The 27,587-nt window shown below is 36.6% G+C and overlaps 1 protein-coding gene and 1 pseudogene across 2 annotated transcripts in view; both read right to left on the bottom strand.

The window, feature by feature from the left end:
• TRIM24 (tripartite motif containing 24) overlaps nucleotides 1-27,587 on the bottom strand; it is a 122,142-nt gene that overhangs the window by 45,830 nt on the left and 48,725 nt on the right. For both annotated transcript variants that reach the window (XM_053609325.1, XM_053609324.1), the window contains exons 2-6: nucleotides 20,636-20,754; nucleotides 15,259-15,406; nucleotides 11,895-12,027; nucleotides 7,669-7,785; nucleotides 1,247-1,361 (exon numbers count right to left, since the gene is read on the bottom strand). In XM_053609325.1, the coding sequence (XP_053465300.1) occupies nucleotides 1,247-1,361; nucleotides 7,669-7,785; nucleotides 11,895-12,027; nucleotides 15,259-15,406; nucleotides 20,636-20,754 (632 nt within the window). The remainder of the gene's footprint in view (nucleotides 1-1,246; nucleotides 1,362-7,668; nucleotides 7,786-11,894; nucleotides 12,028-15,258; nucleotides 15,407-20,635; nucleotides 20,755-27,587) is intronic.
• Nucleotides 21,785-21,900, bottom strand: LOC128560604 (uncharacterized; annotated as a pseudogene).

The raw sequence follows: 27,587 nt of genomic DNA, 5'->3' as shown, positions 1-27,587 counted from the left end.
AATCATGCAATTAATATTGCATGTTAATATGCCATATAGATGATGTAACCTCGTATCATATCAACTGATTTAGATGTTGACCATCGTTGAGTTTTAAAAAGCTAAAGAAACTCATGCCTGTAATAGTAGCACTCTGGGAAGCCAAGGTGAGAGGACTGCTTGAATTCAGGAGTTTGAGAACAGCCTGAACAATAGCAAGATCCCACCTATACAAAAATAGAAAAATTAGCTGGGTATTGTGGTGTGCACCTATAGTTCCTTCAGGCTAAGGCAAGAGGATTGCTTGAACCCAGAAGTTGAAGGCTACAGTGAGCTATCATAATGCTACCACACTGTACCAGAGGCAACACAGCAAGAGGCGAGATTCTGCCTCAAACAATAACAAAAAACACCCCCTCCGCCAACTGATGAAGATAGTATTGTATTTTGGGGTGTATAAAGTGCACCATTTTGGTATTTTTTAAAGGGAAAAATAATGATGTACATTATACATAGGTAGTACTAATTCTATGTTTTTAATTTATTTATGCTTATGCATTAAAACTGTAACTCTATGTTAAAAAAACGCTAAGCTTCCCTTATAATATAAAAAACAAGTATCTAAACATAACAAATAAAAATTTGAATTAAAAAATTAAAACAAGATTCTTTTCCTGAAAATTTGGGCCAAAAATGTGGGTGTGCTTCCTATACGGGAGCATATTATACAGGGCAAAATATGGTAATATTTTTCTTACCCACAATAAGATGCAACTATTCTAAGTGCCTTGAGTGTCTCTCTGTTAAGTGTTACTCTCACAATTAAAAATGTAAAATGTTGAGGGCAACAGGGCAAGAGCCAGATTCTTTTGCTTATTTCTCATCAGATTAAATGTATCTGGTTAAAACCTAACTAACAATGTATCCTTCCAGAAAATTTTGCTGAACTGCACCCCTCTAATGAGGCAAAGTTTTCACTTTAGTGAATCTCAAAAATGACTCATCCTTCAACATTCAGAGATCCGTGTACAAGCAAGACACTACGACTTCTGCTGGGAAGCACGATGAGGAGTAAGACGTTTCTAGTGTATTATAAAGCCATAAATTGTGGCCTACAATGCAGAGCCTGGCAAAGGTAAACTAGGCAATAGGGAAAATACCTTATGAATTGTATGTGGAGATAATTATATGAAAAGGGGTATGATTTCAAATTCACAAGAATTATGTTGAATCAATACAACATACTGACCCACGGTCAATAACTTACCTCTAGCTGATGCAATAGAGCTTTTCCTTTTTTATTTATTTCTACCATCAATGTAAATATAGCAACTTTAATATCCTGTTCCACCTGCTTTTGATTTTGATTTACTTCAATTATTCTGAAAATTAAGTGAAAGAAGGAAAAAACATTTAAAATTTAAGGCAGTTTTAAAAAAAATACTTAAAATTGATGTTTTAAAATCTAAATTAGTCAAAATATTTTCACTCCTTAGAATCTCTGCAATTTCTAAGACTCCTTCAGTTTAAAATGACTGTCTTGAAGATGAGACAGCATCTTCTGAAATATAATTCTTCTGAAAGGGCGGCGCCTGTGGCTCGAAGGAGTAGGGCGCCGGCCCCATATGCCGGAGGTGGTGGGTTCAAACCCAGCCCCGGCCAAAAACTGCAATAAATAAATAAATAAATAAATTCTTCTGAAAGACATACAGTTGATCAACTCAATCTTAAAGTCAAAATATATACAATTAGAAGAAACTGAGAAAAAAATATTTTTCTTTTTGTTTTAAGACATTGGCCCTAGTAGACTGCAATGGCATCATAGCTCACAGCAACCTCAAACTCTTGGGCTCAAGCAATCCTCTTGCCTCAGCCTCCCAAGTAGCTACCTAGGGCTACAGGTACCCGCCACATGCTTGTCCATTATTTTTAGAGATGGGGGTCTCACTCTTGCTTAGGCTGGTCTCAATCTCCTGTGGCTCAAGCAACCTGCCCACCTTAGCCTCCCAGAGTGCTAGGATTACAGATTTGAGGCACCAAACCTGAGACCGGACAGATTTTTAAACATATGGTTTAGAAAGATCATGAAGACATCCAGTGCTATACTTAAAAACAAATAGGTGAAAGAGTAGACTAAAAAGAGGATTTATAAATAAGATAAAAATACTATGTGCAATTATGAACAAGTTCCATTATGTTCATTACAACTAAAACTTAGAAAAGTTTAGTAAGTGTAATTACTACTCTTAGTTATTTGAACTGCTACAGTATTCATGATATCTGAGTAGAAGCAGAAAGACAATAGTAGTCTGCTATTTTTTATAACATATTTACCTCCAAATTAGCAGCCAAATAACTACTTTATGTTTCATCAACCATTTACTTTTCTTCCTTTAATTAAAAATGGGAATGCCATTTTCACGGAGACAAGATGAATAGAAAACATATAACATCACACCAAAATATCTCACAGAAGTTTAAAAGAATAGAGCTCTGGTGAAACTTTGAGATAAATAAAAACTTTAATTCCTCTGTGTATAAGGTATCCTCAAAGTTCAAAAAGGCACAAACTTTATATTTTGTTGGAAATATTTCAAGATAATTGTTTGACATTAATATTGCTACAGGACCGAATAAACCAGACAGGCCTGGGAAGCAAGCAATCTCAAAAAACTCATTTGTATCTTCATGACAGTATAAAATGATAAGGGGAAAATAGTGTCATGTTTGCAAATACATAAAAATAAATCAATAGCAAAGTTAGTCCAGTCAATTTAACCCTTTTTTTTTTTTTTTTTTTTTTGGTTTTTGGCCGGGGCTAGGTTTGAACCCGCCACCTCCGGCATATGGGACCGGCGCCCTATTCCTTGAGCCACAGGCGCCGCCCCAATTTAACCCTTTTATAATCAAGTAGGATATAAAGATTTATGAGCTATTAGTACCTAATTTTTTTTTTTTTTTTGGAGACAGAGTCTCTGTAGCCCTGAGTAGAACACCATGGCATCATGATAGCTCACAGCAACCTCTTGGCCTTGAGCAATTCTCTTGCCTCAGCCTCCTGAGTAGGGGGGATTACAGGTGCCTGTCACTACACCTAGCTAGTCTTTCTATTTTTAATAGAGATGGGGGTCTCACTCTTGCTCAGGCTGGTTCTCAAACTCCTGAGCTCAGGCAATCCACCTACCTCGGCTTCACCGAGTGCTAGGATTACAGGTGTGAGTCACCACTCCCGGCCATGACATTCTTTAGTTTTTACCACAACTCAGATATAAAAACCCTTCTATACTATGTCATTATTACTTTGTTTAAAAAAAAAAAAAAAAAAAAAAAAAAAACAGGCTTGGCACCTGTAGCTCAGTGGTTAGAGCGCCAACCACATACACTGGGGGTTAGAGGGTTTGAACCTGGCTCAGGCCTGCTAAACAACAATGACAACTTCAAGAAAAAATCATTCTATTAAGTGGAAAAAAAAAAGAAACAATGACAACTACAACCAAAAAATAGCCAGGCGTTGTGGTGGGCACTTATAGTCCCAGCTACTTGGGAGGCTGAGGCAAGAGAATCGCTTAAGTCCAAGAGTTTGAGGTTGCTGTGAGCTGTGATGTCACAGCACTCTACCAAGGGCAACAGCCTGAGACTCTGTCTCAAAAACAAAACAACAACAAAAAAACCCCCAAAATTGGTAGGGCATGGTTGTTTTGTGCCTGTAGGACTGTCACAAGACAAAATTACTAAAACAAACAAAAAACAAAACAAATCCAGAGAGCCCACACTGATTTTAAGTCTTACTACAAAAACTACAGTGATCATAATCATGAAAATAAGGTACTGATAAAAACAAACACAATGAACCTGATAATCCTACATATACATGGTCAACTGATTTCCGTAAAGGTGTTAATGCAATTCAATAGCAATGTAAGAATCTTTTCAAGAAACAGACATCCATATGTAAAAAATCTAAGCCTTGACCCATAGCTCCTATCAAATAAAGAGTAAGAAAAATATCAAAAGGATAAATTTCATTGATGGTGGATCATTTCCTTAAAATTATTTTAGAATTGCTACCTTTTGCCACTAGATGGTAGAAATGCCTGTAATTAGCTCTCATTCATTCAACAAGTATTCATTACAGATTTTCAATTACTCTTAATCAAAAAATTTTAAACTCATCAATTACATCGCTTGGCAACATACACTATTCTGATTGGAATATGAGAAAGGAAATAGTATTAACTATATTTATTTTGTGAAAGTGAAAGGTAAAAGAAAATGAAAGGTAACAAGAAAATAAGAAAAAGTAAGACATACAATTCAATGTATAATAATGAAACAATAATGACGTATTAGCATCAAGAAATGAGTAAATTATGTTTAAGAGCCTCTTCTAAGGGAAGTCAGGTAATAAAGAGAATTACCTAGGGAAAAAACTCCCTAATGCTCCACCCTACCTCTATTCCAAAATGATAAGAATAACAAAGTATGATGCCTTGTGCAAAATTAATCTCAAAGGTTCACACAATTTTTCCAATTTAGAACACCATATCCCTGCCAAGCCTCTTTTCTTTAGGTTCTTCTAATAAACATTTCTTGACCTATACAGGCAGTGACACATTACTTTGGTGTGTACACATGGAATTTCATAAATTAAATGTCTAGTTTTTTTTTCACTTTTTTTTTCTTAAGTCATATACACATAGGTCATGAATACATCTGTGCATATGTGGGGTACAATGTGTTGATTTTTTTATATAATTTGGAGCGCTTACATAAAACTAATATAGCTTTTGCCTCATTTACTTGATTATTGTGTTAAGACATTTATGTTCTATACTTGATAGATTTGATTTGTACCCTTGCAATATGCTCCATAGGTGTGGTCCCACCGTTTACTTTCCCTCTATCAAACCTCCCCACTCCCTTCCCACTCCATTTCTCTCCTTCATCCCAGGCTATACTTGTAATCTATCTTTCATAGGAAAGTGTGTGTAAATATAAATTGATTTCATAGAAGTACTGAGCACACTGGATACTTTTTCTTCCATTCTTGAGATACTTTACTTAAGAGAATATGTTCCAGGTCCATCCATGTAAACATAAAAGAGGTAAAGTCTCCATCTTTTTTAAGGCTGCACAGTATTCCATGGTATACATATACCACAATTTTATCAATCCATTCATGGGTCAATGGGCACTTGGGCTTCTTCCATGACTTGGCTATTATGAATTGAGCTGCAATGAATAATCTAGTGCAAATATCTTTTTTGCAAAGTGATTTTCGGTCTTTTGGATATACTCCTAGTAGAGGAACTGCAGGATCCAATGGCAGGTCTATTTTTAGATCCCTCAGTGTTCTCCAAACTTCTTTCCAAAAGGGATGTATTAGCTTGCATTCCCACCAGCAGTGCAGAAGTGTTCCCTTATCTTCACATCCATGCCAACATCTGTAGTTTTGGGATTTTGTTGATAGGGGCTACTCTTACTGGAGTTAGATGGTATCTCAAAGTGGTTTTGATTTGCATTTCTCTGATGATTAAAGATGGTGAGCATTTTTTCATATGCCTGTAGACCACACACATGTCTTCTTCAGAGAAGCTTCTATTCAAGTCTCTTGCCCATAGTGAAATGGGATCACTTGTTCTTTTCTAATTAATAAGTTTGAGTTCTCTGTGGATTCTGGTTATCAGACCTTTGTCAGAAACATAACCTGCAAATATCCTCTCCCATTCTGAGGGCAGTCTACTTGCTTGATTTACTGTGTTCTTGGCAGTGCAGAAGCTTTTTAGGTTGATGATCAGATACCAGCAATGTATTTTTCGTATTGCTGCAATTGCCCTGGTGTCCTCCTAAAGTTCTCTCAAGCCAATTTCTTCAAGTGTTTCCCCTTGAAGACTCTCTCCAAGAATCTTTATGGTTTCATGTCTTAAGTTTAAATCTTTTATCCTGTGAGAGCCCTTTTTTTTTTTTTTTTGGGACAGAGCCTCAAGCTGTCGCCCTCAGTAGAGTACCATGGCATCACAGCTAACAGCAACCTCTAACTCCTGGGCTCAAGTAATTCTCTTGCCTCAGCCTCCTGAGTAGCTGGGACCACAGGTGCCCGCCACAATGCCCGGCTATTTTTTCACTGCAGTCGTCATTGTTGTTTGGCGGGCCCAGGCTGGATTCGAACTTGCCAGCTCAGGTGTATGTTGCTGGCACCCTAGCCACTTGAGCCACAGGCGCTGAGCTGAGAGTCCATTTTTGTTAGAGGTGAAAGGTGTGGGTCCAGTTTCAGTCTTCTGCAAGTCTCTAGCCAATTCACCCAGCACCATTTGTTAAATAGGGAGTCTTTCCCCCAATTTATATTTTTGATAGGCTTATCAAAGATCAAATGATAATAAGTGTCTGGGTTCATCTCTTGGTTCTCAATTCTGTTCCACACATCTACCTCTCTATTTTTGTGCCAGTACCATGCTGGTTTGATCACTATAGATTTATAGTATAGTCTGAAGTCTGGTAGCATGATTCCACCGGATTTGTTTTTATTTCTGAGTAATGTCTTAGCTATTTGAGGTTTTTTCTATTTCCATATAAAACGAAGTACTCATTTTTCCAGATCTTTAAAGTATGACAGAGGTGCTTTAATAGGGATTGCATTCAATCTGTAGATTGCTTTGGGTAGTGTGGACATTTTAACAATGTTGATTCTCCCCAGCCATGAGCATTGTATGTTTTTCCATCTGTTGACATCTTCAGCTATTTCTTTTCTCAGAGTTTCAACAGTTCTCTTTATAGAGATCTTTCATGTCCTTTGTTAGGTACACTCCCAGATATTTCATTTTCTTTGCTACTGTAAAGGGAATAGAGTCCTTGACTTTTTTTCAGCTTGACTATTGTTGGTATATATGAATGCTACAGATTTTTGAGTATTGATTTTGTAGCCTGAGACACTGCTATATTCCTTGATCACTTCTAAGAGTTTTGTAGTTGATTCCCTGGGGTTTTCCAGGTAAACAATCATATCATCTGTGAAGAGTAAAAGTTTGATCTCCTCTGACTTCCATAACAATGTCAGAAAGCTGTGGAGACAGTGGACAACCTTGCCTAGTTCCTGATCTGAGTGGAAATGTTTTCAGGGTGTTAAGACAACCCAGTCCTACATGGAAGTTAGTGGCTTGCTCTCTAATCACTGGATTCTAAGATATGAGCCTTGGACAGTTAATGATTCCTTCTGTGGATGACAATAGAAAACGAATAAAAAAGGTATGTGAAACAGTTTAATGATCCCTGTCTCCTAGATCTTAAAATTTCCAACTCTCTGCAGTTTAAAAATCACAGCCCCAGAATAGCATCTCAAATTTTTGCAAATCTTAATCTATGCAAATGTTAAAATATTTCATAGCACTGGCAAAATGATTTTTTTTAATCCTGGTATTTCTTTAAAACTAGGAAACGCAAGATACTAAGTTATCAATGCTTACCAGATAAATAGGCTACTACCAACTGTACTTTATTATCATATTAGTTTTGAAATTTTATGGTTAAAAAGAATATATCCCAACAAGGTTTCTGGAAAAGTCTTATCAACCAAGTGTTATTACAGTTATCTGACGATTTACTATTTCACTGGGAGTTAAGGAAAACGTTCCATTCTACAAATGAATATATGTCACACATTATATAAAAATGATTATAATACCATAAAATTACCTGTTTTGGATTTGATTTCCTGTGAATTTTATGTATTTTGTTTTTTCCATCAGTTTGGTGATTAGTGTATCTATGATCACTTTCTGATTCTGAAAAGCTTCTTCTATAAATTGGTACCTGAAAAAATAAGCAAATTACGTCATATAACTATCTGTCCAAAATTAGGAAAAGTTCAAAAGTTATGACTAATAAAAAGATAATACGATTATAACGGATTTAAATGATAATCTTTCAAAAATGCCAAATATATCCCTATATGGCCAGCTTTCCCCTCCTCTCAAGTTTATCCCACAAGAAATGAGTAGTCTTTATGGATTATTGACATTTTCAAATATTTTGAGAGTTTGGGAAAGACATTTATAGCTTTGGAGGCCTTGGCTTACTTGGAAGTCCTGGCAAAATGTAGTCAAAGATATGTAACTGGATTTATTAATCATTAGATATTTTGCAATTTCATAATTATGAAAGTTTGATGTAAACATCTGAAAGATCACTTTTAAATAATACGTAGTTATGTTGTAGAGGTCACTAAAGAATAAAGGCAGAAAGCAAAACTCTTGATGACAGGCCTTGTAATAAAATTTCAAGCAAAAGTATTATAAGATATAACATTTTATATAACTTGGAAGTAAAGGGGATATACTCCAGCAAACTATGTAAGACGATTAAAGATAAACACTCTATAGAAGATAGAAAGTACATATAGGGTTTGATTTAAAATTTTCTATAAAATGTACAAAATACATTTGTTTTTACAGCAGAGAAAGTTTACTCTGCATAGCACTATGCAGAGAGATGGGTGAAATTTCTCAAATCCACCTCTCTGGGAATTGAGAGATAGGGTTTATTTTTATTTATTTACTTTGAGACAGAGCTGAAGCTATTGCCCTAGGTAGAGTGCCCTGGCATCACAGCTCACAGCAACCTCCAATTCCTGGGTTTAAGCGATTCTCTTGCCTCAGCCTCCCAAGGGGCTGGGACTACAGGTGCCCGCTACAACGCCCGGCTATTTTTTGGTTGTAGTTGTCATTGTTGTTCTGCAGACCCGGGCTGGATTTGAACCTGCCAGCTCTGGTGTATGTGGCTGGCGCCTTTGCCGCTTGAGCTACAGGTGCTGAGCTGAGATAGGGTTTTTTTTTTTTTTTATTGTTGGGATTCATTGAGGGTACAATAAGCCAGGTTACACTGATTGCAATTGTTAGGTAAAGTCCCTCTTGCAATCATGTCTTGCTGAGATAGGGTTTTTAAATACAGTTCAGTGGGCACAGGATTAGGCAATCAGGGTCTGCAAAATACAGTATTTCTAAATTAACATTTTACAGAACATGAATTTGAATGTGTAATTAAATCAGTAAGTTTTATAAATATGGTTGTAGGAGATAGAAAAGAGACACCTAATTAATAATTCTACTGGATTTTCTTTGTACATTATCCTACCATTTTTTAAATAATTAACATTTAAATTCTTTCTCAGGCAACCCCAATTTTTTTATCTTAGTAAAATTTTTCTTTACTACACTTAGTATGATGTAATTATTGTTAAGGAAATGGTTAAAATGCTCGTTCTTGTGTTGTTCCTAATCTTAATGTAAACTTTCAATATTCCAATATTAAGTGTGTTTAGTTCTTTCCACAAATAATCCTTACCAGGTTTAGGAAATTCCTACTTACTCCTAGTTTGCTAACATGCTATGTCACCAATGTATATTTAATGTTTTTCCTGCCTGTTCAGATGGTCATAATTTTTTTCCTCCTTTTAATATGACAACATGAATGATTTTAACATGAATGACCTTAAAGTGTTAAATGAATTTTACATTCCTAAAATACCATCACCTTGGTTGCAATTAATTACCCCAAAATGGTAACAGTGCTGGATCTGCCATTCTGTTCCTTGGAGTTCATTTTATGGGTGACACTGGCCTGTAACTTCCCATTGCTATTCCTGGTCAGTTTTAGTATAAAGGGTATACTGGCTTCATAAAACAAGTCAGAGAGAATTGATTCTTTTATTCTCTGGAAAAGTTTATGTAAGAAATGTGTTATTTTATAATCAGTGAAGTAATCTGTTATGTTCTGTGTGGGAAAATTTTAATTTATAAATTGATATTAAATTAGAAGACTACTCTGATTTTCTATTTTATTTTGCATTAGTTTTGGGAAAAATTGTATTTTCCAAGAATTTTCCTATTCCCTAGAAGAATTTTCAAATTACCTTTTTTTTTTTGAGACAAGGTTTCAATCTGTTGCCTAGGCTAAAGTACAGCGGAATCATCATAGCTCACTATAATCTCAAACTCCCAGCTTCAACAATCCTCCTGCCTCAGCCTCCAGAATAACTGGGCTACAGGAATGTGCCACTAAACCCAGCTAATTTTTCTACTTTTTGTAGAAATGATGTCTTGCTATGTTATTTTAGCAACTCTGGCCTCCCCGGAGGCTGAGACAACAAGATCACTTCAGGCCAGAGTTGCTTAAATAACATAGCAAGACATCATTTGTTTCCACATTTTGGTGATTGTAAATTGAGCCATGACAAGGGCATTTGCACTGGACTGTTTATGATAAAAGGATTTTTTTCCTTCTGGGTAGATGCTTAGTAATGGGATTGGAGGATCAAATTGGAGGTCTAATTTGTGTTCTTTAAGGATTCTCCATATTTCCGTCCAGAAAGGTTGTATTAGTTTGCAATCCCACCAACAGTGTAAAAGTGTTCCCCTCTCTTCACATCCATGCCAGCATCTGTAGCTTTGAGACTTTGGGCCATTCTCGCTGAGGTTAGGTGAAATCTCAGGGTAGTTTTGGTTCTGTCTTTCCATTTTCTCACCCATTCCTTTTATTGTCTTTATCAATCACATTTTAAATTCCCTTTCTGTCAAGTCCATTAATTCTTTGTAGGTGGAGTCTTCTACAGTAGCTGCCTCATCCTGATAGTCCCTTGGGGGAGTTCCTCTGTTTGGTTTTTCACGTTGCCTGAATTTTTCTGTTTGTTCCTCCTCATGTGTTCTTTCTTGGTGTTCACCACCTTGTCCTCCTTTTTACTTCTCACTGCCTCCTATTTCAAACAGAAATCTTTGCTCTTGATAACAGTATATAGCAATGTGTCAACAGGACACTAGGTGGCAATGTGAGGTTTTTTGAGACAGGACAGCCAGCAACCTGTGGTCCTTATTCCAAACTTAGTTGACTTCAGTGATCCCTGATTGTTTCCTCAGCATTCAGACCCCGCCAGGTTGGGATCTTAAAGCTCACAAGAATCCTTCAGGGGCAGGTCTCACCGTGCCCCCAACTCCACTTCCAGTGGGGTGCAGGAGTCCCTCCCAAGAGTAGAACTCTGATCCCAGTGAGTAGACTTAAGATCCCTGTGCTGTAGGCCCCTGCTAAGACCTTCTCAAGACCTTCCTGCAATGGCAGCCCACTGGTCCCAGAGACCTTCTCAGTATGGCTGTCTTGCCAGCCACCAAACCTATAGCAAGTCCACTCCAACCAGCATTCAAATCTGGTTGCGATATACTGTTCAAGTCTGCCCACTCTTCCAAGCTTTCCATTCAATGCTCAGCTTCCCCCAACAACTGAAAACTCTGGAAAGGCTTCCTCCCATTTGGGACCTCCATGGAAGGCCAGCTGATCATAGCCAATCATAATCACTTGCCTAAAATCATCAGATTTCCACTCCCTCAGATGATAGCTCACTACTTCCTTGCTGTGCTCCCTGAGCTATGAGACTCTGGGTAAGGTCCCCACACCAATTTTAGGAGGGGTCAGCTGAACCATCCTTCTAGTCCATCATCTTGCTCTGCCCCCCCACCGCCTATGATAGATATTTTCACTATTCTTTTAGTGACTACTATAGACATTCCATAACACAGATTTTAATTTACATAATACTAATTTGTACTTTTTACCCTCTTCCTAGACTACACATGGACCTTAAAACACAAACTCCACATCCTAATATGGCAACATACACACATATACCACATTGTTTCCTAAGTCAACATTCAGATTTACCCACACCTATCATTTTAATTGCTCTTTATTTCTTTATGCATTGCCTATTATTTTTCTTCTACATAAAATGTACTTTAGCAAGTGTTTATCAGGGATATGCGCCCTCAGTTTGTCTGAATATGTCTTTCATTCAACTTTATTTTTAAAGAATATACTCACTGGGTGTAGAATTCTACCTTATATACATCTGTGTAGATAAGGAAAGAAGGTGGTACCTATGCTCTTTATGTTCTAACAACTGGCAATCTCGGCATGTCAGTTTGTCACATGTCTCACAGTAAAGCTTCAACTGCTCCTTTTTATGAAAAGGACAAAGCATTGGTCGCAGGCTGGTGACACCAACTGCCTCTGCAGAAACAATGAAGACAAAGGAGAAGAAAGTTAACTGAATAATATATAATTGCCAGAAAAAAACTACAAAACAGCTTCATCTCTAGTGTAACTACCACCATGTGTCTCAGATACAGATATATGTTATATATGTACATATATATAAATTTATTTCAGATTACTATGAGGGTACAAATGACCAAGTTACAGTGTTTGCATCTGTTAGGTAAAGTTCAAGTTATTGTTGAGCCATTCACCCAGGAGGTATGCTGTATACCCTTACATTGTGCCCATTAGCTGAGAGCTTACCACCCCCCCCACTTGAACAGTGTTACAAATATTAAAATTTATAATGTTTAGGTTATAATATTACGTCGAAAAATAAACATAATGATTAAAAATAGTAAACACCAATTTACCTCACTAATAACTAAAGGTAAATTCCAAACATTTCAGAAATAATCCCACCCTACATAGGGTAACTAGTATTAATATAGTGGCATGTGTTTCTCTAGTTCTTTTTCTACATATGGAACTACTTAATGGTATATAGTACTGTACTTTGTTTTATACAATAAAAATGGCACTTGACATATCTTGTGAGATGCTTTTCTCACTTAACTTTTTGATATCTGTAAATACATCCACCTCAATCTTATTAATTGTATAGCATTCCATCAAATAGATATACCAGCTACTAACAGACATTTAGAAGTTTCTCATTTTTAAATATTTTATAAGGCTGAAATAAACATGAAATTCATAAATCATATGTTTCCACAAGATAAATTTCTAAAGGTAGAACTGTTAGGTCAAGGGTAATTTATACAAAAGTAAATGGTCCTCAAAAACATTGTACCCACTTGTACTTCTACTAGTATAGAGTGGCTATTACCTTCTTAACAGTGGGTATTCTCAATACTTTTAATATTTGTTGATTTGACTAAGGGGAGAGAGAAGAAAGGCAGAGGGAGAGAGTGAAACTGACTTTACTATTTGAGGATGCAATTTTTTAATAACAGATCAAAATAACTTTTCACAGTTATCAGCCATTTGTATTTAAGAACTGTCTGCTAATAACCTCTGAATTTTTCTGTGCAATTCTTTCTTAATGATTTGTACATATTAGATACATTGTCTGCCAAAGATTTTAGAAGTATTTTTCCCAGTCTTTTTTATATGCTACTTTTTCCCCAAACATATTTTTGGCTTTTGTTTTTGAGAAATGCTTCTAAAAGGTTTTCTCCTTTCTAGTCATAAAAAATGTTACTTTCCCCACCACATATGGTATACTTTTATAGTTTCTTTTTTATTTCAATCTTTGATTTATCTGAAACTTATTTTCATCTAATTATCAATCCCTACAAAAAACTTAAGTACATGTTGGCAAAAAGAATGAGTTAACAAACTCACATTTTCGGACCATAATACAATAAAACTAATAAAGGTGAAAGCAGAAACAAAACTAAGCACTAGGGAAAATGTCCTTGTTCTTTCAAAAAAATTCTTAAGTTTATAATAATCATTTTTGTTCAGTAACATTATATATCATGGTCTTTCCCAAATTATCATTTACAGATCTACCAAAGTATAAAAGCAAACATAAAAATTCATAAATCCACAACTGTCTGGTAACCATAATGCAGAATATCTAAAATATAGTGGAAATCAAAGTGGCAATCATAATTCAAGCCCTAAATATTTATAATTCTAAGAAAAAATAAAAATAAGTATGAGAACCTAATGAAATTAGTAAGAGAGCTCTAAAACTAAGATAACATAAGAGGAATTAAAGATAAAATTAATGAACTAAACAATGAACAGGTAATTAGATAAAAAATTCAATAGGTATTTCTATAAAATATAACATACCTGATCAGCTCAAAAAGATCAATATGTAAAATTCAGAAAGAAAAAGGAAAATAACCCCATAGAGAAAATTGGCAACATATTACCAGAATATCAAAAGCATGATAAATCATGACCAAATGTAATTAATTCTAACAATGCAAACATGGTTTAATTTGAGTATCATGATAGTTCCTGCTTTTTTCTCCTTGATGTTCCTGCCATCTGGGCTTTCTACACTTAGGACATCTTAGTTTGTGCCTGCTGTCCACAAAGAATTATTTATAATCCTCTTTAGAGAGAAAATGTAAATGTTTATCTTACCCATTTATAGATTGTTTGTTTATTTAATTTTTCTTTTTTTTTGAGCCAGTCTCATTTTGTCACCCCTGGAGTGCTTGGTATCATAGCTCATGGCAACCTCAAGCTCTTGGACTTGAGCATTCCTCTTGCCTCAGCCTCCTGAATAGCTGGGACGATGGGCATGCACTACATTGTCCCTAGTTTTTCTATTTTTAGCAGAGACAGGGTCTTGTTCTTGCTCAGGCTAGTCTTGAACTCCTGATCTTAAGCAGCTGATCCCACCTCAGCCTCCCAGAATGCTAGGATTTAGGTGTGAACTACCACACTCAGCCTGATTTAGTTTATTTATTGAAGGAGTTGGATCCCAATTCATAATTATCCTTCTAGTCCTAATTCTCATCATTGTCCTGGATGATTTACAAGTTCAGATGGATTACCATATGAAACAAGCCAGTCGCTCAGTGCCTGTAGCTTAGTAGCTAGGGCACCAGCCACATACCGCAGCTGGCGGGTTCGAATACAGCCCAGGCTGATAAACAACAATGACAACTACAACTAAAAAATATCTGGGCATTGTGGCAGGTGCCTGTAGTCCCAGCTACTTGGGAGGCCGAGGCAAGAGAATCACTTAAGCCCAAGAGTTTGAGGTTGCTGTGATGCCATGGCACTCTATCAAGGGCGACATAATGAGACTGTCTCAAAAAAAAAAAAAAAAAGTCAGGCTTCTTTTGTTATTACATATTAAACAAATATCATGAGTTAGGTTTACTATAATAGCAGAAGAAACTTGAGTTATAAAACATTTAAGCCCACGTTAGAAATAAAAGAGATGAGAGAAAATAAGGAAAAAAGAAATTTTTCCCTCATTTGCTTTATAGTCACACCAAATTAAGACATTTATGAGAACAGGAGAGTATGAATTCTCTATGTATTGATGATTACCAACATGAAGTCCTTAAATCTCAATTATAATATAGAACTCTTTGTATCAAAAACTAAGGGTATATTTAACGTTTGTCAAAACTAAGTCAATATAAAAACAGAAAAGACGGGGTGGGAGGAAAGATAGAGACAAAGAAAGAAAAAAAAACTTATTACCTGGAGACACTTCTTCTTTCTGTCTGACAGTGTGGTCTTTTGTGAACTTCACCCTCTGATGAGCTCTGATACATGTCTTGCAGAGCCATTCAACACACTCTACACAAAACCCATTAGCTTCTGCATTGTCCTCACAGCTTGTACACACCTAACAATAAAAGAAACACGTCACGTGAATTTTTGAGAAAATGAAAAGCTTATCACACCACTAGTTATACATAAATGATACAACAACTATCAGTTATCTTCTAAATAGTTTTTGTAAATTTAAACTGACATTATTTGTTAAATTATTTCTTCCTTAATTCAATATCCCAAATATTTGGCGGTGCCTGTGACACAGTGAGTGGGGTGCCGGCTCCATATGGGGTGGCAGGTTCAAACCTGACCCCGGCAACAAAAAAATAGCCAGGCCTTGTGGTGGGTGCCTGTATTCCTAGCTACTCGGGAGGCTGAGGCAAGAGAGCTGGAGGTTGCTGTGAGCTATGATGCCACAGCACTCTACCGAGGGTGACAAAATGAGACTCTGTCTCTTAAAAAAAAAAAAAAATCCCAAATATTCAAGGCACTAAGCTGGGTGTTAAGGATAGGAGAAGGAAAAGCAAACAAGACCCATGCCCTTATGATAACCACACTTTCATAGATGAAGTGCAAGTTCAAATTCCAGTTACTCCACTTATTAACTGAGTGGTCATGGGCAGTTAAGAGTGCTTATCTTTAAAATGAGGATAATAACACAGATTTTACAAACTAGTGAAGATAAAATGAGAAGCAGAAGCACAGTACTAGAGTAAGTATACCAATATACAGTTACAAACTGAAAACTACCATGAAGGAAATACACATTAAAAGTTGTTAAGAGGTTCGACACCTGTAGCTCAGCGGCCAGGGTGCTGGCCATACGTAGATGAGTAGATAAGACAGGAATACAAGTTTTCTGGATATATCCTGCTTTATAGATTTTATTTTCAAACTACATGTTTTATATGTAGCTATACAAATTTAAATATAAAAACATATGTAAATATAAACTATAAATATGAAAAAACTGAAACTACTAAACATCAAAAGCAAAATGAAATAAACCTGCCTATCAAGTGGCTTAATAACCCAGAGAAGATTTCAAGCAACTTTAAACCACGACATTTGATTATCTGCAGTACTGTCAGTCCGTCAGTACAGTAAAAGACAGCAAGTACTGTCTTTTTTATTTCTGTTTTGCCAGAAATGCTCTACTGCTCTCAGGTTCTACTCTACTCTTCTATATGCTCTTAATCTGCAAGCCACCATTAGGCTTCTTCATAAGCTGTTTTTACATTAGTTCCTAACAACCAGTAGTGCTGGAGAGAGATTGCAACAATGCCAGAGAAAGGACTTAATCCTGTTTGCTTCCCCTCTGTAAGCATCTCTAGTCAATGCTGCTTTGCCCCAGTAGAAGTTCCTTCCTTCAGCAACAGTTAGCTCTAGTTTCCATTTTTTCCAGTATTTGTAGAACCACATTAACCACAACCCACTTCAGAGACACCACCACCACAAGCCTACTCCTGCTCATCAGAGGTCTGAGTCCCAAGGCAAACACTGAGATCCTAGCACCACACCTCCCTAATGTTTAAATTTCAAAAGACCCTTCCTCTAAGTTTCTAATTTTTAATAGCTACAGCCTTTTGCTCTTGTTCTTAGCTGCTTCTCGAAGTTACTACCTCTGTGATACTATAAAATTTTTCTTTACCTTTTCAGAACATAAGTTTATATCTAGTTTAAAATTTTTAATTTTAAGAATTAAAATGATTCCTGGTTATACTAAGACTGCATATATTAAAAATATAATACAGTACACAATAGTATATATTGTTTCCTGGAGAAAATAAATGTCAATGCAATGAAAAACAAAGATTTCCAGTATAAAAGAGATGCAAATATAAAATCAAAATAATTAAACCCTAGCAGGTTTAATGGCTCATATCTATAATCCAAGGATTTGGGGAGGCTTAGGCAGGTGGATTGCTTGAGCTCACTCACAAGTTAGAGACCAGCCTAAGTAAGAGTGAGACTTCATCTCTACTAAAGAACAAAAAAGCTAGCCAGGTGTTGTGGTGAGCACCTATAAGCCCATCCACTTGGGAGGCTGAGTCAAGATGATACCTTGAGCCCAAGAATTTGAGGTTGCTGTGAGCTAAGATGCCATGGCACTCTACCCAGGACAACAGTGAGACTTTGTCTAAAAGAAAAAAGAAAATAAATCAACACATACTTACATTTTCTTTTGTCAAAAAATTATTAGAGCATTTCCCCTGAAAAGGCTAGGTAACAAACATACTCCTCTCGTTAGTCACTTCTGAAGAATGCTAAGAAACTATCTCATTGCTCTAAAAAACTGGCAACTAAAAGAAAAGAATCAAGCACTTAAGCTACCTTTCCTGTATAAACTATTATACCTTGGGGTAATCAAAGAATTAAGAAACTTTTCCCTTTTTGTTCTAGTTAAGAAATAAAGAGGAATGATAGAATAAAACTGTCACCATTTTCCAAAGCCCTCATGAAATAGGGGTTCTTAGTAGTAATTGCTTATGGTCAGAAAAAAGACCACTGGTCACCATATGCTTCTTGATGGACACGTATATGGACATAATGGATAAAAATATTCTTACCCTCTTCTCCCAACAGAACCAGAATTAAACCAATCATTACATTTTTATTACCAGTTTACATAAAATATAAAAGCAGCAGTTTAAATGATTTCATGAAAATGGTCAGGAGAATTCAGAATAAGGCTAACTATAAAAAAAAACAGTTTATGCAACAAATGCATTAAACTGGAAGAAAAAGAAAGCAAGAGAGGTAAAGAGGTAATGGGATTAAATTTATTTAAAAATATGTTTGAGAGAAATCAATCAAACCCACTATGTAGGCCGTATTGGATCCTTATGGAAACAAACTATAATACTAAGAGACATTTAATCATTGTCTAGATATCTGATGCTATTAATAGGTCACGGGGAAGTTTAACCTATGAAATTGATATGGTGGTTATGTTTTCAGAAAAATTTGTTTTCTTGAAATATGTTTAATAAGGTTACTGGGAGTCTGAGTCTTCCAGTCCAAAAAGAAAAAAAAAAAAAAAAAAAAAAAAGTTGATGCACTTGGCACCCATAGCTCAGTGGTTAGGACGCTGGCCACATACACTGGGACAACTGCAACAACAACAACAGCAACAACAACAAATAGCTGGGTGTTGCAGTGAGCACCTGTAGTCCCAGCCACTTGGGAGGCCGAGGCAAAAGAATTGCTTAAGCCCAAGAATTTGAGGTTGCTGTGAGCTGTGATTGCACAGCACTCTACCGAGGATGACGTTAGTGATACTCTGTCTCAAAAAAAAAAAAAAAAAAAATTTTAAAAGTTGATGGCCACTGAACCAGGTAATGGGTACATGAAGTTTGTTATGTCAACTGTCAAATGTTTGAAATCATCTATAACAAAAAAATTTTTTAAACATTTAAAAATCTTTTCTTTTCTTTTTTTTTTTTTTTTTGCAGTTTTTGGCTGGGGCTGGGTTTGAACCCACCACCTCCGGCATATGGGGCTGGCGCCCTACCCCTTTGAGCCACAGGTGCTGCCCCTAAAAATCTTGAGTTATAAACTTTCTTCAGAGCGCCAGTCTGACCTAAATGATACCTCTACTTTACATTCTCAAAGGCAGCCCAAACTTAATCACATTCAAAATCAACTTCTTACTTACCTGTCCTCTCTGTCATTATCTCTGTGAAAGGCACCACCGTGCTGGCAGTGAAGCATTTCTCACCTTACACGTCTAATTAGGTCTATCAAGTTCTCTGTGGGTAAGTTATCAAGTTAACTTACCTCCTTCAATTCCTTACTGCCACCACTCTAGTTCAGCCTGCACTACCTCTTGGAAAGTAATCCTAGCTCCAATTCATCCTCTTTATCACTTCTCCAGTCTTCATCCCCCAGATGCCCCTAGAAGAATCTCATTCTCACACCAAATTGAATACATTCCCCTGCCCCACCATCTGCATTTAAGATGTCTATTTGAATTCTACCTCTAAGTTAACTGATTTTAATTTCTCCCTATTATGTTTCTGTGACAGAAGCAAATATATGTGTATTTACTTACTGAAAACTAATATGATTGTATATTCCTAAATTTGTCCTTTAGATTAGAATCCTTTCAATTCCTTTGAGTTTTCCAGATTGAACATGCACATATGCTGCTAGAGTTTACCTCATGAAAGATAACTGGTGGGTAACGTGACTAACAAAGAACATCTAAGTATAAATGTGATAGATGAAGTGACATACTGGAAGACAGACACAAATTGTTTTCAGAACGGAACTTGCAGAGCTTTTAAGTACTCAGCACTATAGCCCACATAAATAATTATGTTCTCATTCTTTAAAGCTAGTTTCATAATTACACAATTAAAAACTTTATCCCCTGTAGCAAACCCTGTTTTGGTCTTTGTGGCCTTTGATGAAATTTCCCATCAGGAAAAAATTGTGGATACTTTTAAAACAATAAAAAGAAGTGTTTCACCTAGTGGCTATGCTCATTTAAAGCAAACCCTAAATTCCTATGGTTGCCCTAGAAACGAAAAGATGGAAATGAAACAAATATAGAAGTTAGCCATGTGATTCCTAAGAGTTCTCATAAACATAGCTAATAATAATTTTTCCCTCATCAGATTTAGATTCTTCCCAGATCTTTTGTTCCAAATTAAAGGAACTGTCTACAGTGGGGGGGGAAAAAAAAAAAAATCAATGAATCATGATCAAAAAGTAGACTAATAAATATACCATACTTAGACATGCTGTAGAATTAATCTCAGCATGGCTCACCCATGGAGTACTACACATCATCCATGAGAGATCTGACATTTAGATGTAAGAGGCCATTGAAATACTCTACATGTGAATTATGAAAGTAAGAAAGAAGAAAAACACCATTGGATCGCCAAATCCAATGCCTTGGACAATGCTACTGAATGAGCTTTCAAAGTAATACCATGTAGAAAAGAAGACTTTCTTTAGAATGTACAAACCTTACTGGTCAAAAACATGGTGTTTTCCATATGTATTATTATAGAATTTGTTATAAAAATTTAAAAATGCGAAAGAGTTTGAAATAAAAATCTAGTTGTCAATACACAGTGGAAATACAAGAGAAAAAATAGACTAACGGTTTTCTCTAGAGGGGACAGGGAATACAGGATATATTCATGGGCTTCGATACTGCCACTTACATTTAAATTGCACATAATTTTATAGATTAATGGCCTTCGATTTGGCTCCCGTTATTTTAGAGTCCTTCAGCATCTTATGCTGCTTCATCAGTAAGAGGCAAAAGGTTCAGTTTACTTACCTGATTAGACTTTTCTACTGTACTGCTGGGAACCTCAGTAGTGTCCTTCACAAAAAAATTATCTATGATGTGTCTCTCTGCACATTCTTGGCTGCAAACAGGGCATCGAATGACTCCAACTGGGAAAGACAAAATTGCATTCTAAGTTTTAATGCAAGTATACAGTGTACTAAACAAACAAATCGCATCCAAATTGTGACTGGTTTCTTTTAAAAGGTCTACACCCTTTCACACCTGCTGTTACATAAAAGCAATTCATTTTATGTACCTATGTGAACTGTGTATATGTCACTCACAAAAAATATATAAAATGATTCACAAATCCTCAATTTCAAATGAGATCCTACCCACTCTCCAATAAATATGGGCTGGTTTTACTGTTCAGCAACTTCTCTAGTAATGGTTTTCAAAGAGGAATGTATAGAACCATCAGATATTTTTAAATGAATAAGAAACTTTGGTGTTTTCTAGAGCTAGAGAAACAAAATTTCTAGAAGTAAAAAAGAGAAATACTCATTTTGTTTAAAATCTCCACAGGAGGTTAAGAATCACTGTACTCTGTTTCCCTTTACCAAATGTAAGTAGTATTTCTTTGAAAAAAGAATCTTTTGTTGTGCTTGGTAAAATAAATAATTATGAGTGAATTAAGAATCCAATATAAACTTAATAGTAACATTAACACCAAGAAGGATGCAATAAGGTTCCTAGATATTTTTTAAATGAACTACATAACAATGAACACAAAGTAATATAAAGACCAATTTCATTTGTATATACAAGCAAACAAATTTTAATTTAAAAATATATCCATTTTACAATAGCAACAAAAAATATTACGAGCTTGGGAGTAAATTTTAAAAAGATTATGTAATGTCATTGTCAAGAAAAATGTAAAGCTGTATTTTAAAACGTTTAAGAATATTTTAAATCGGGGGTTGCCGTAAGCTGTGATGCCACAGCACTCTACCAAAGGTGACATAGTGAGACTCTGTATCAAAAAATAAATAAAATAAAAAATTTAAATCAATGAAAAAAAAATCTGTAATGATAAAGACACCAATGCTCCCAAACATATGTCTAGACCCAATGTAGTTCTAGCAACAGCCCCTAATAGGGTTTTCAATAGAATTTTTTTCTTTTTTTCCCCCCACTGTTAAAGTCTATATAATGGCTTGTCCCACAAAGAAAGAACTCTGGAATAGGTTAGACTTTCTTGCCATAGCAAGCTCTTCAATAGAATTTTGATTAGCTGAGGAGACATGCTTACCAAACAAGACTTATATAAAGCTGTAGTAATTAACATTGTATTAACATACCATTATATTTATGTAAGGATAAATACAAACAGAACACACATATCAGGCTTACATATACGTACATTTTACTTATGACTAATGTAACACTAGAAACCAATGTGAAAAAAAAAATTCTCATGTTACTGAAACCACCATTAGGGCATGAAGTATGAAACAAGATTACTACATTGCCTGATCCAAAAAACAATTATTTTGAATGAATTAAGAAATATAAAAGTTTCACATTAAATATAGGAGAAAAACTTCATGACCTTAGAGCAGAAATAAATCTCTCTTTTTTCAAAAAGACAATCTCACTGTATCACTCTTGGTAGAGTGCTGTTGCATCACAGCTCACAGCAACCTCCAACTCCTGGGTTTAGGTGATTCTCTTGCCTTAGCCTCCCGAGTAGCTGGGACTACAGGCACCCGCCACAATGCCCAGCTTTTTTTTGCTGTTGTTGCAGTTTTTGGCAAGGGCCAAGTTTGAACCCACCAACTCCAATATTTGGGGCCAGCACCCTACTCCTTGAGCCACAGGCACCGCCCAGAAATAAATTTCTTAAACAAAAAACAAGGCCAGGTCTGGTGGCTCATGCCTGTAATCCTAGCACTCTAGGAGGCTGAGATGGGCAGAGTGCTTGAGCTCAGAAGTTCAAGACCAGCCTGACCAAGAGTGAGACCCTGTCTCTACTAAAAATAGAGAAAAATTAGTTTGGTGTTGTGGCCAGCACCTGTAATCCCAGTTATTTGGGAAGCTAAGGCATAAGGATTGCTTGAGTGCAAAAGTTTCAGGTTGCTGTGAGCTATGATGATACTGCAGCACTCAACCCCAGAGCAACAGAGTAAGACTCTGTCTCTAAATACATACATACATACATAAAACAAACAAAAAAAGCCATAAGGGAAAGATTAATATATTAGGCTTTGTTACAGAACTATAGCTACTCAAAAAATTACCATGAATAAATTCAGATGAGAAGTCCCAAACTGGAAAATATGTCTACAACACAATACTGGCAAAGGATATTTAAAATCTGTAAAGATGTCACAGTACATTTCACAGAAAAGATAGAGTACACACAATTTTCATTATGCTCCTGATGGGAGCCTATACTTCCACTCTCACCCACCAGGCACACTTTTTTGTAGACAATAGGATTATTTTAATATTTATATAGGAATACAAATGCACTCTAACAGCTAAATCAATATTGTAAAAGAAGAATAAGGTGAATCATTCTACTCAATTTCAAGACTCACTGTGTGTTGTGTTACTGACAAAAAGAAACACAGTTCAATAAAACAGAATCGTGGATCTGAAACACACCATAGAAATGGGATCAACTGATATTTAAGACTCAAAAGCGGGAGATGGAGACAAGATGGCTGACTGAAGCCAGCTTTCCACAGAGGCTTCCGTCTAGAAGGAGAGTGAAAGGACAGAAATTTAGCAAGTAACCTGGCGGATTATTGCTGCACCAAGAGAGAAGGTTGAAGAGCACACATCAACCCTGCTGAGGCGAGCTGCGACCCCAAGGATACAAACGAAAGGTACAAAATCCATCACCAAGTGAACAGGAGTCCCTTCACCAATGAGAATGGCTCAGAGTACCCCATAAACAAATGAGCAGAGTTCAAAAGTCCTCCCATTATACTCCACAGGAGAGACCCTCTAAAAACTGGACCTACTTCCCCTATGAGGGTGCCATGGTGCTCTCCTGCCAGGCATAAAACCATGTAAAACTGTATATATTCTCTACCTGCAATTCTGAGCTCCCAACACTCCCTCTCCCCTCTCACTCTGAGGTCTGGAGGCCTGTCCCCCAGGAGTACAGATTCTTGGGTGATTTCTTGAGGAGTGTGGACAGGGCCTGGACTGCAGCTGGTCAGTGCTGATTCTGTGGCATGGGAGTGAGGAAAGGATGGTCGGCTGAGAGGGAACCATGCTGGAGCACCGGTGCCCCAAAGCACAGAGCAGCAGCCATTTTTGGCAACAATAGGTCTCACCTCTGGATAATCTGTGGAGTCACACCCCCTATCTCTATGGGCAACCAGAGGAGGCCGGGCATCTTCTCAGGTGGCAACCACCGGTGGAATAGATCTGGGACAGAAATGGAGGCCCCATGAGTAAAGGGTTTGCTTGAGGTGGTACCGGCCTGGATGGAGTGCGGGACTAGAAAATGCATGTGCAGTGCTGGCTGACTCCCAGGGTGGGGCTGACCCAGAGTAATGTTTCACTAGGATCAGACAGAGACCAGCTGAAAACAAGACAGAGCCACTTAGCCCAACCACACCAAACAGGTCCCCAGTTTCTCAGGCCGTAGCACTGTACGGGTCCTTGGCAAAGCTCCAGGGAAAAAGTCAAATGGTGTAAAATAATCATTGGGTGGAATCAGCGGAAAAACTCTGGTAACTTGAATAACCAGGGTAGATCAACCCCCCCAAGGAAAGATATGGCAGATGTAACTGGAGATCCCATTCATAAACAGATAGCCGAGATGTCAGAAATCAAATTCAGAATTTGGATTGCAAACAAAATTAATAGAATGGAGGAAAATTTGGAATTAGAAATTTGAGGAGAAATTCAAAAGTTGTCTCAAGAATTCAACAAATTTAAAGACAAAACCACCAAAGATTTTGACACATTGAAGCAAGAATTTGCAGTCCTCAAAAATCTGAAAAATACAGTAGAATCACTCAGTAACACAGTGGAGCAAGCAGAAGAAAGGATTTCTGACATTGAAGACAAAGCTTTTGAATGCTCTCAAACACTCCAAGAGGAAGAGAAATGGAGAGCAAAAATGGATCATTCTCTCAGAGAGCGCTGAAATAATTTCAAGAAGGCTAATATCTGCCTCATTGGAATCCCTGAAAGCAATGAAGTGGCTTCGCAAGGCACAGAGGCCCTTCTCCATGAAATTATGAAAGAGAATTTTCCAGACATGCCAAGAGATTCTGAAATTCAGATAGCAGACAGTTTCAGAACCCCAGCACGACTCAACCCGAATAAGACATCCCCCAGGCACATCACAATTAACTTCACTAAAGTTAATATGAAGGAGAAAACTCTGAAAGTAGCCAGACGTAAAAAAACCATTACCTACAAAGGGACGAATATTAGAATGACTGCAGATCAGGTCACCAACTTTTAATCTCCTAAAACAAAGTAACTTTCAACCCCAGATCCTGTATCCAGCTAAACTGAGTTTCATTTATGATGGAGAAATTAAATACTTCAATGACATTCACATGTTGAAGAAATTTTGCCACAACTAAACCAGCTCTTTATTCTCAAACCTATCCTCCATAATGACCAGCCCAATCCTCTACCACAAAAGTAAACTCACTCAGAAACTTTTGATCAAACTCCAACTTCCACAGTGGCAAAAGGATTAAAAATGCCCACTGGACTTTCGAAAAACTCAATACCCAAAATGTTACCAGACTTATCTATATTCTCCATTAATGTGAACAGCTTAAACTGTACTCTAAAGAGGCACAAGTTTGGCTGACTGGATACAAAAACTGAGGCCAGATATTTGCTGCATACAAGAATCACATCTTACCTTAAAAGATAAATATAGACTCAGGGTGAAAAGGTGGTCTTCCATATTTCAGGTAATTGGTAATCAGAAAAAAGCAGGTGTTACAATTCTATTTGCAGGTACAATAGGCTTTAAACCAACAAAAGTAAGGAAGGACAAGAATGGTCACTTCATATTTGTTAAGGGTAATACTCAATATGATGAGATTTCAATTATTAATATTTATGCACCCAACCAGAATGTGCCTCAATTTATAAGAGAAACTCTAACAGACATGAGCAACTCGATTTCCTCCAGCTCCATAATAGTCAGAGATTTCAACACTCCTTTGGCAGTGTTGGATCGATCCTCCAAGAAGAAGCTGAGCAAAAAAATTTTAGATTTAAACTTAACCATCCAACATTTGGATTTAGCAGACATCTATAGAACATTTCACCCCAACGAAACTGAATATACATACTTCTCATCAGCCCACGGAACATACTCCAAAATTGATGACATCTTAGGTCACAAGTCTAGCCTCAGTAAATTTGAAGGAATAGAAATTATTCCTTGCATCTTCTTGGACCACCATGGAATAAAAGTTGAGCTCAGTAACAACAGGAATCTGCATACTTATACAAACACATGGAACTTAAATAACCTTATGCTGAATGATAGCTGGGTCAGAGATGAGATTAAGAAGGAAATTGCCAAATTTTTGGAACAAAACGACAATGAAGAGTGAATTATCAGAACCTCTGGGATACCACAAAGGCAGTCCTAAGAGGGAAATTTATAGTACTGCAAGCCTTCCTCAAGAGAATGGAAAGAGAGGATGTTAACAACTTAATGGAACTTCTCAAGCAACTGGAAAAGGAAGAACATTCCAACCCCAAACCCAGCAGAAGAAAAGAAATAACCAAAATGAGAGCAGAATTAAATGAAATTGAAAACAAAAGAATCATACAACAGATCAATAAATCAAAAAGTTGGTTTTTCGAAAAGGTCAATAAAATACATAAACCTTTGGCTAACCTAACCAAGAAAAAAGGAGTAAAATCTCTAATTTCATCAATCAAAAATGACAAAGACGAAATAACAACAGACTCCTCAGAAATTCAAAAAATCCTTAATGAATATTACAAGAAACTTTATTTTCAGAAATGTGAAAATCTGAAGGAAATCGACCAATACTTGGAAGCACGTCACCTTTCAAGACTTGCCAGAATCAAGTTCAAATGTTGAACAGGCCAGTATCAAGTTCTGAAATAGCATCAACCATACAAAATCTCCCTAAAAAGAAAAGCCTGGACCAGATGGCTTCCCGTCAGAATTCTACCAAATCTTCAAAGATGAACTAGTACCTATATTACTCAACCTGTTCCAAAATGTAGAAAAAGAAGGAAGACTACCCAACACGTTCTATGAAGCAAACAGACATCACCCTGATCCCCAAACCAGGAAAAGACCCAACAAGAAAAGAAAATTATAGACCAATATCACTAATGAATATAGATGCAAAAATATTCAACAAGATCCTAACAAACAGAATCCAGCAACACATCAAACAAATTATACATCATGACCAAGTCGGTTTTATCCCTGGGTCTCAATATACATAAATCTATTAAGTATAATTCAGCACATAAGCAAATTAAAAAACAAAGACCATATGATTCTCTCAATTGATGCAGAAAAAGCTTTTGATAATATCCAGCATCCCTTCATGATCAGAACACTTAAGAAAATTGATATAGAAGGGAAGTTTCTTAAACTGATAGAGGCCATCTACAGCAAACCCACAGCCAATATTGTATTGAATGGAGTTAAATTGAAATCATTTCCACTCAGATCAGGAACCAGACAAGGCTGCCCATTGTCTCCACTGCTCTTTAACATTGTAATGGAAGTTTTAGCCATGGCAATTAGGGAAGAAAAAATGCAATCAAGGGTATCCATGTAGGGTCAGAAGAGACCAAACTTTCACTCTTTGCAGATGGTATGATTAGAAAAGGGAAATTTGAAATCAGAAAGGCAAGCAGAGAATCAAACTTTAACTAAAGACAGACAATAAAGCAAATGGACCAGTATCAGATGCTATAAATTGCTTCTCTTTGCCAGTACCAA

This window comes from Nycticebus coucang, chromosome 11 (assembly GCF_027406575.1).
Source record: "Nycticebus coucang isolate mNycCou1 chromosome 11, mNycCou1.pri, whole genome shotgun sequence".
In the NCBI taxonomy this organism is placed as follows: Eukaryota; Metazoa; Chordata; class Mammalia; order Primates; family Lorisidae; genus Nycticebus; species Nycticebus coucang.
The sequence above is the reverse complement of the archived record's forward strand: the minus strand, read 5'-3'. Positions and strand labels throughout refer to the sequence as shown.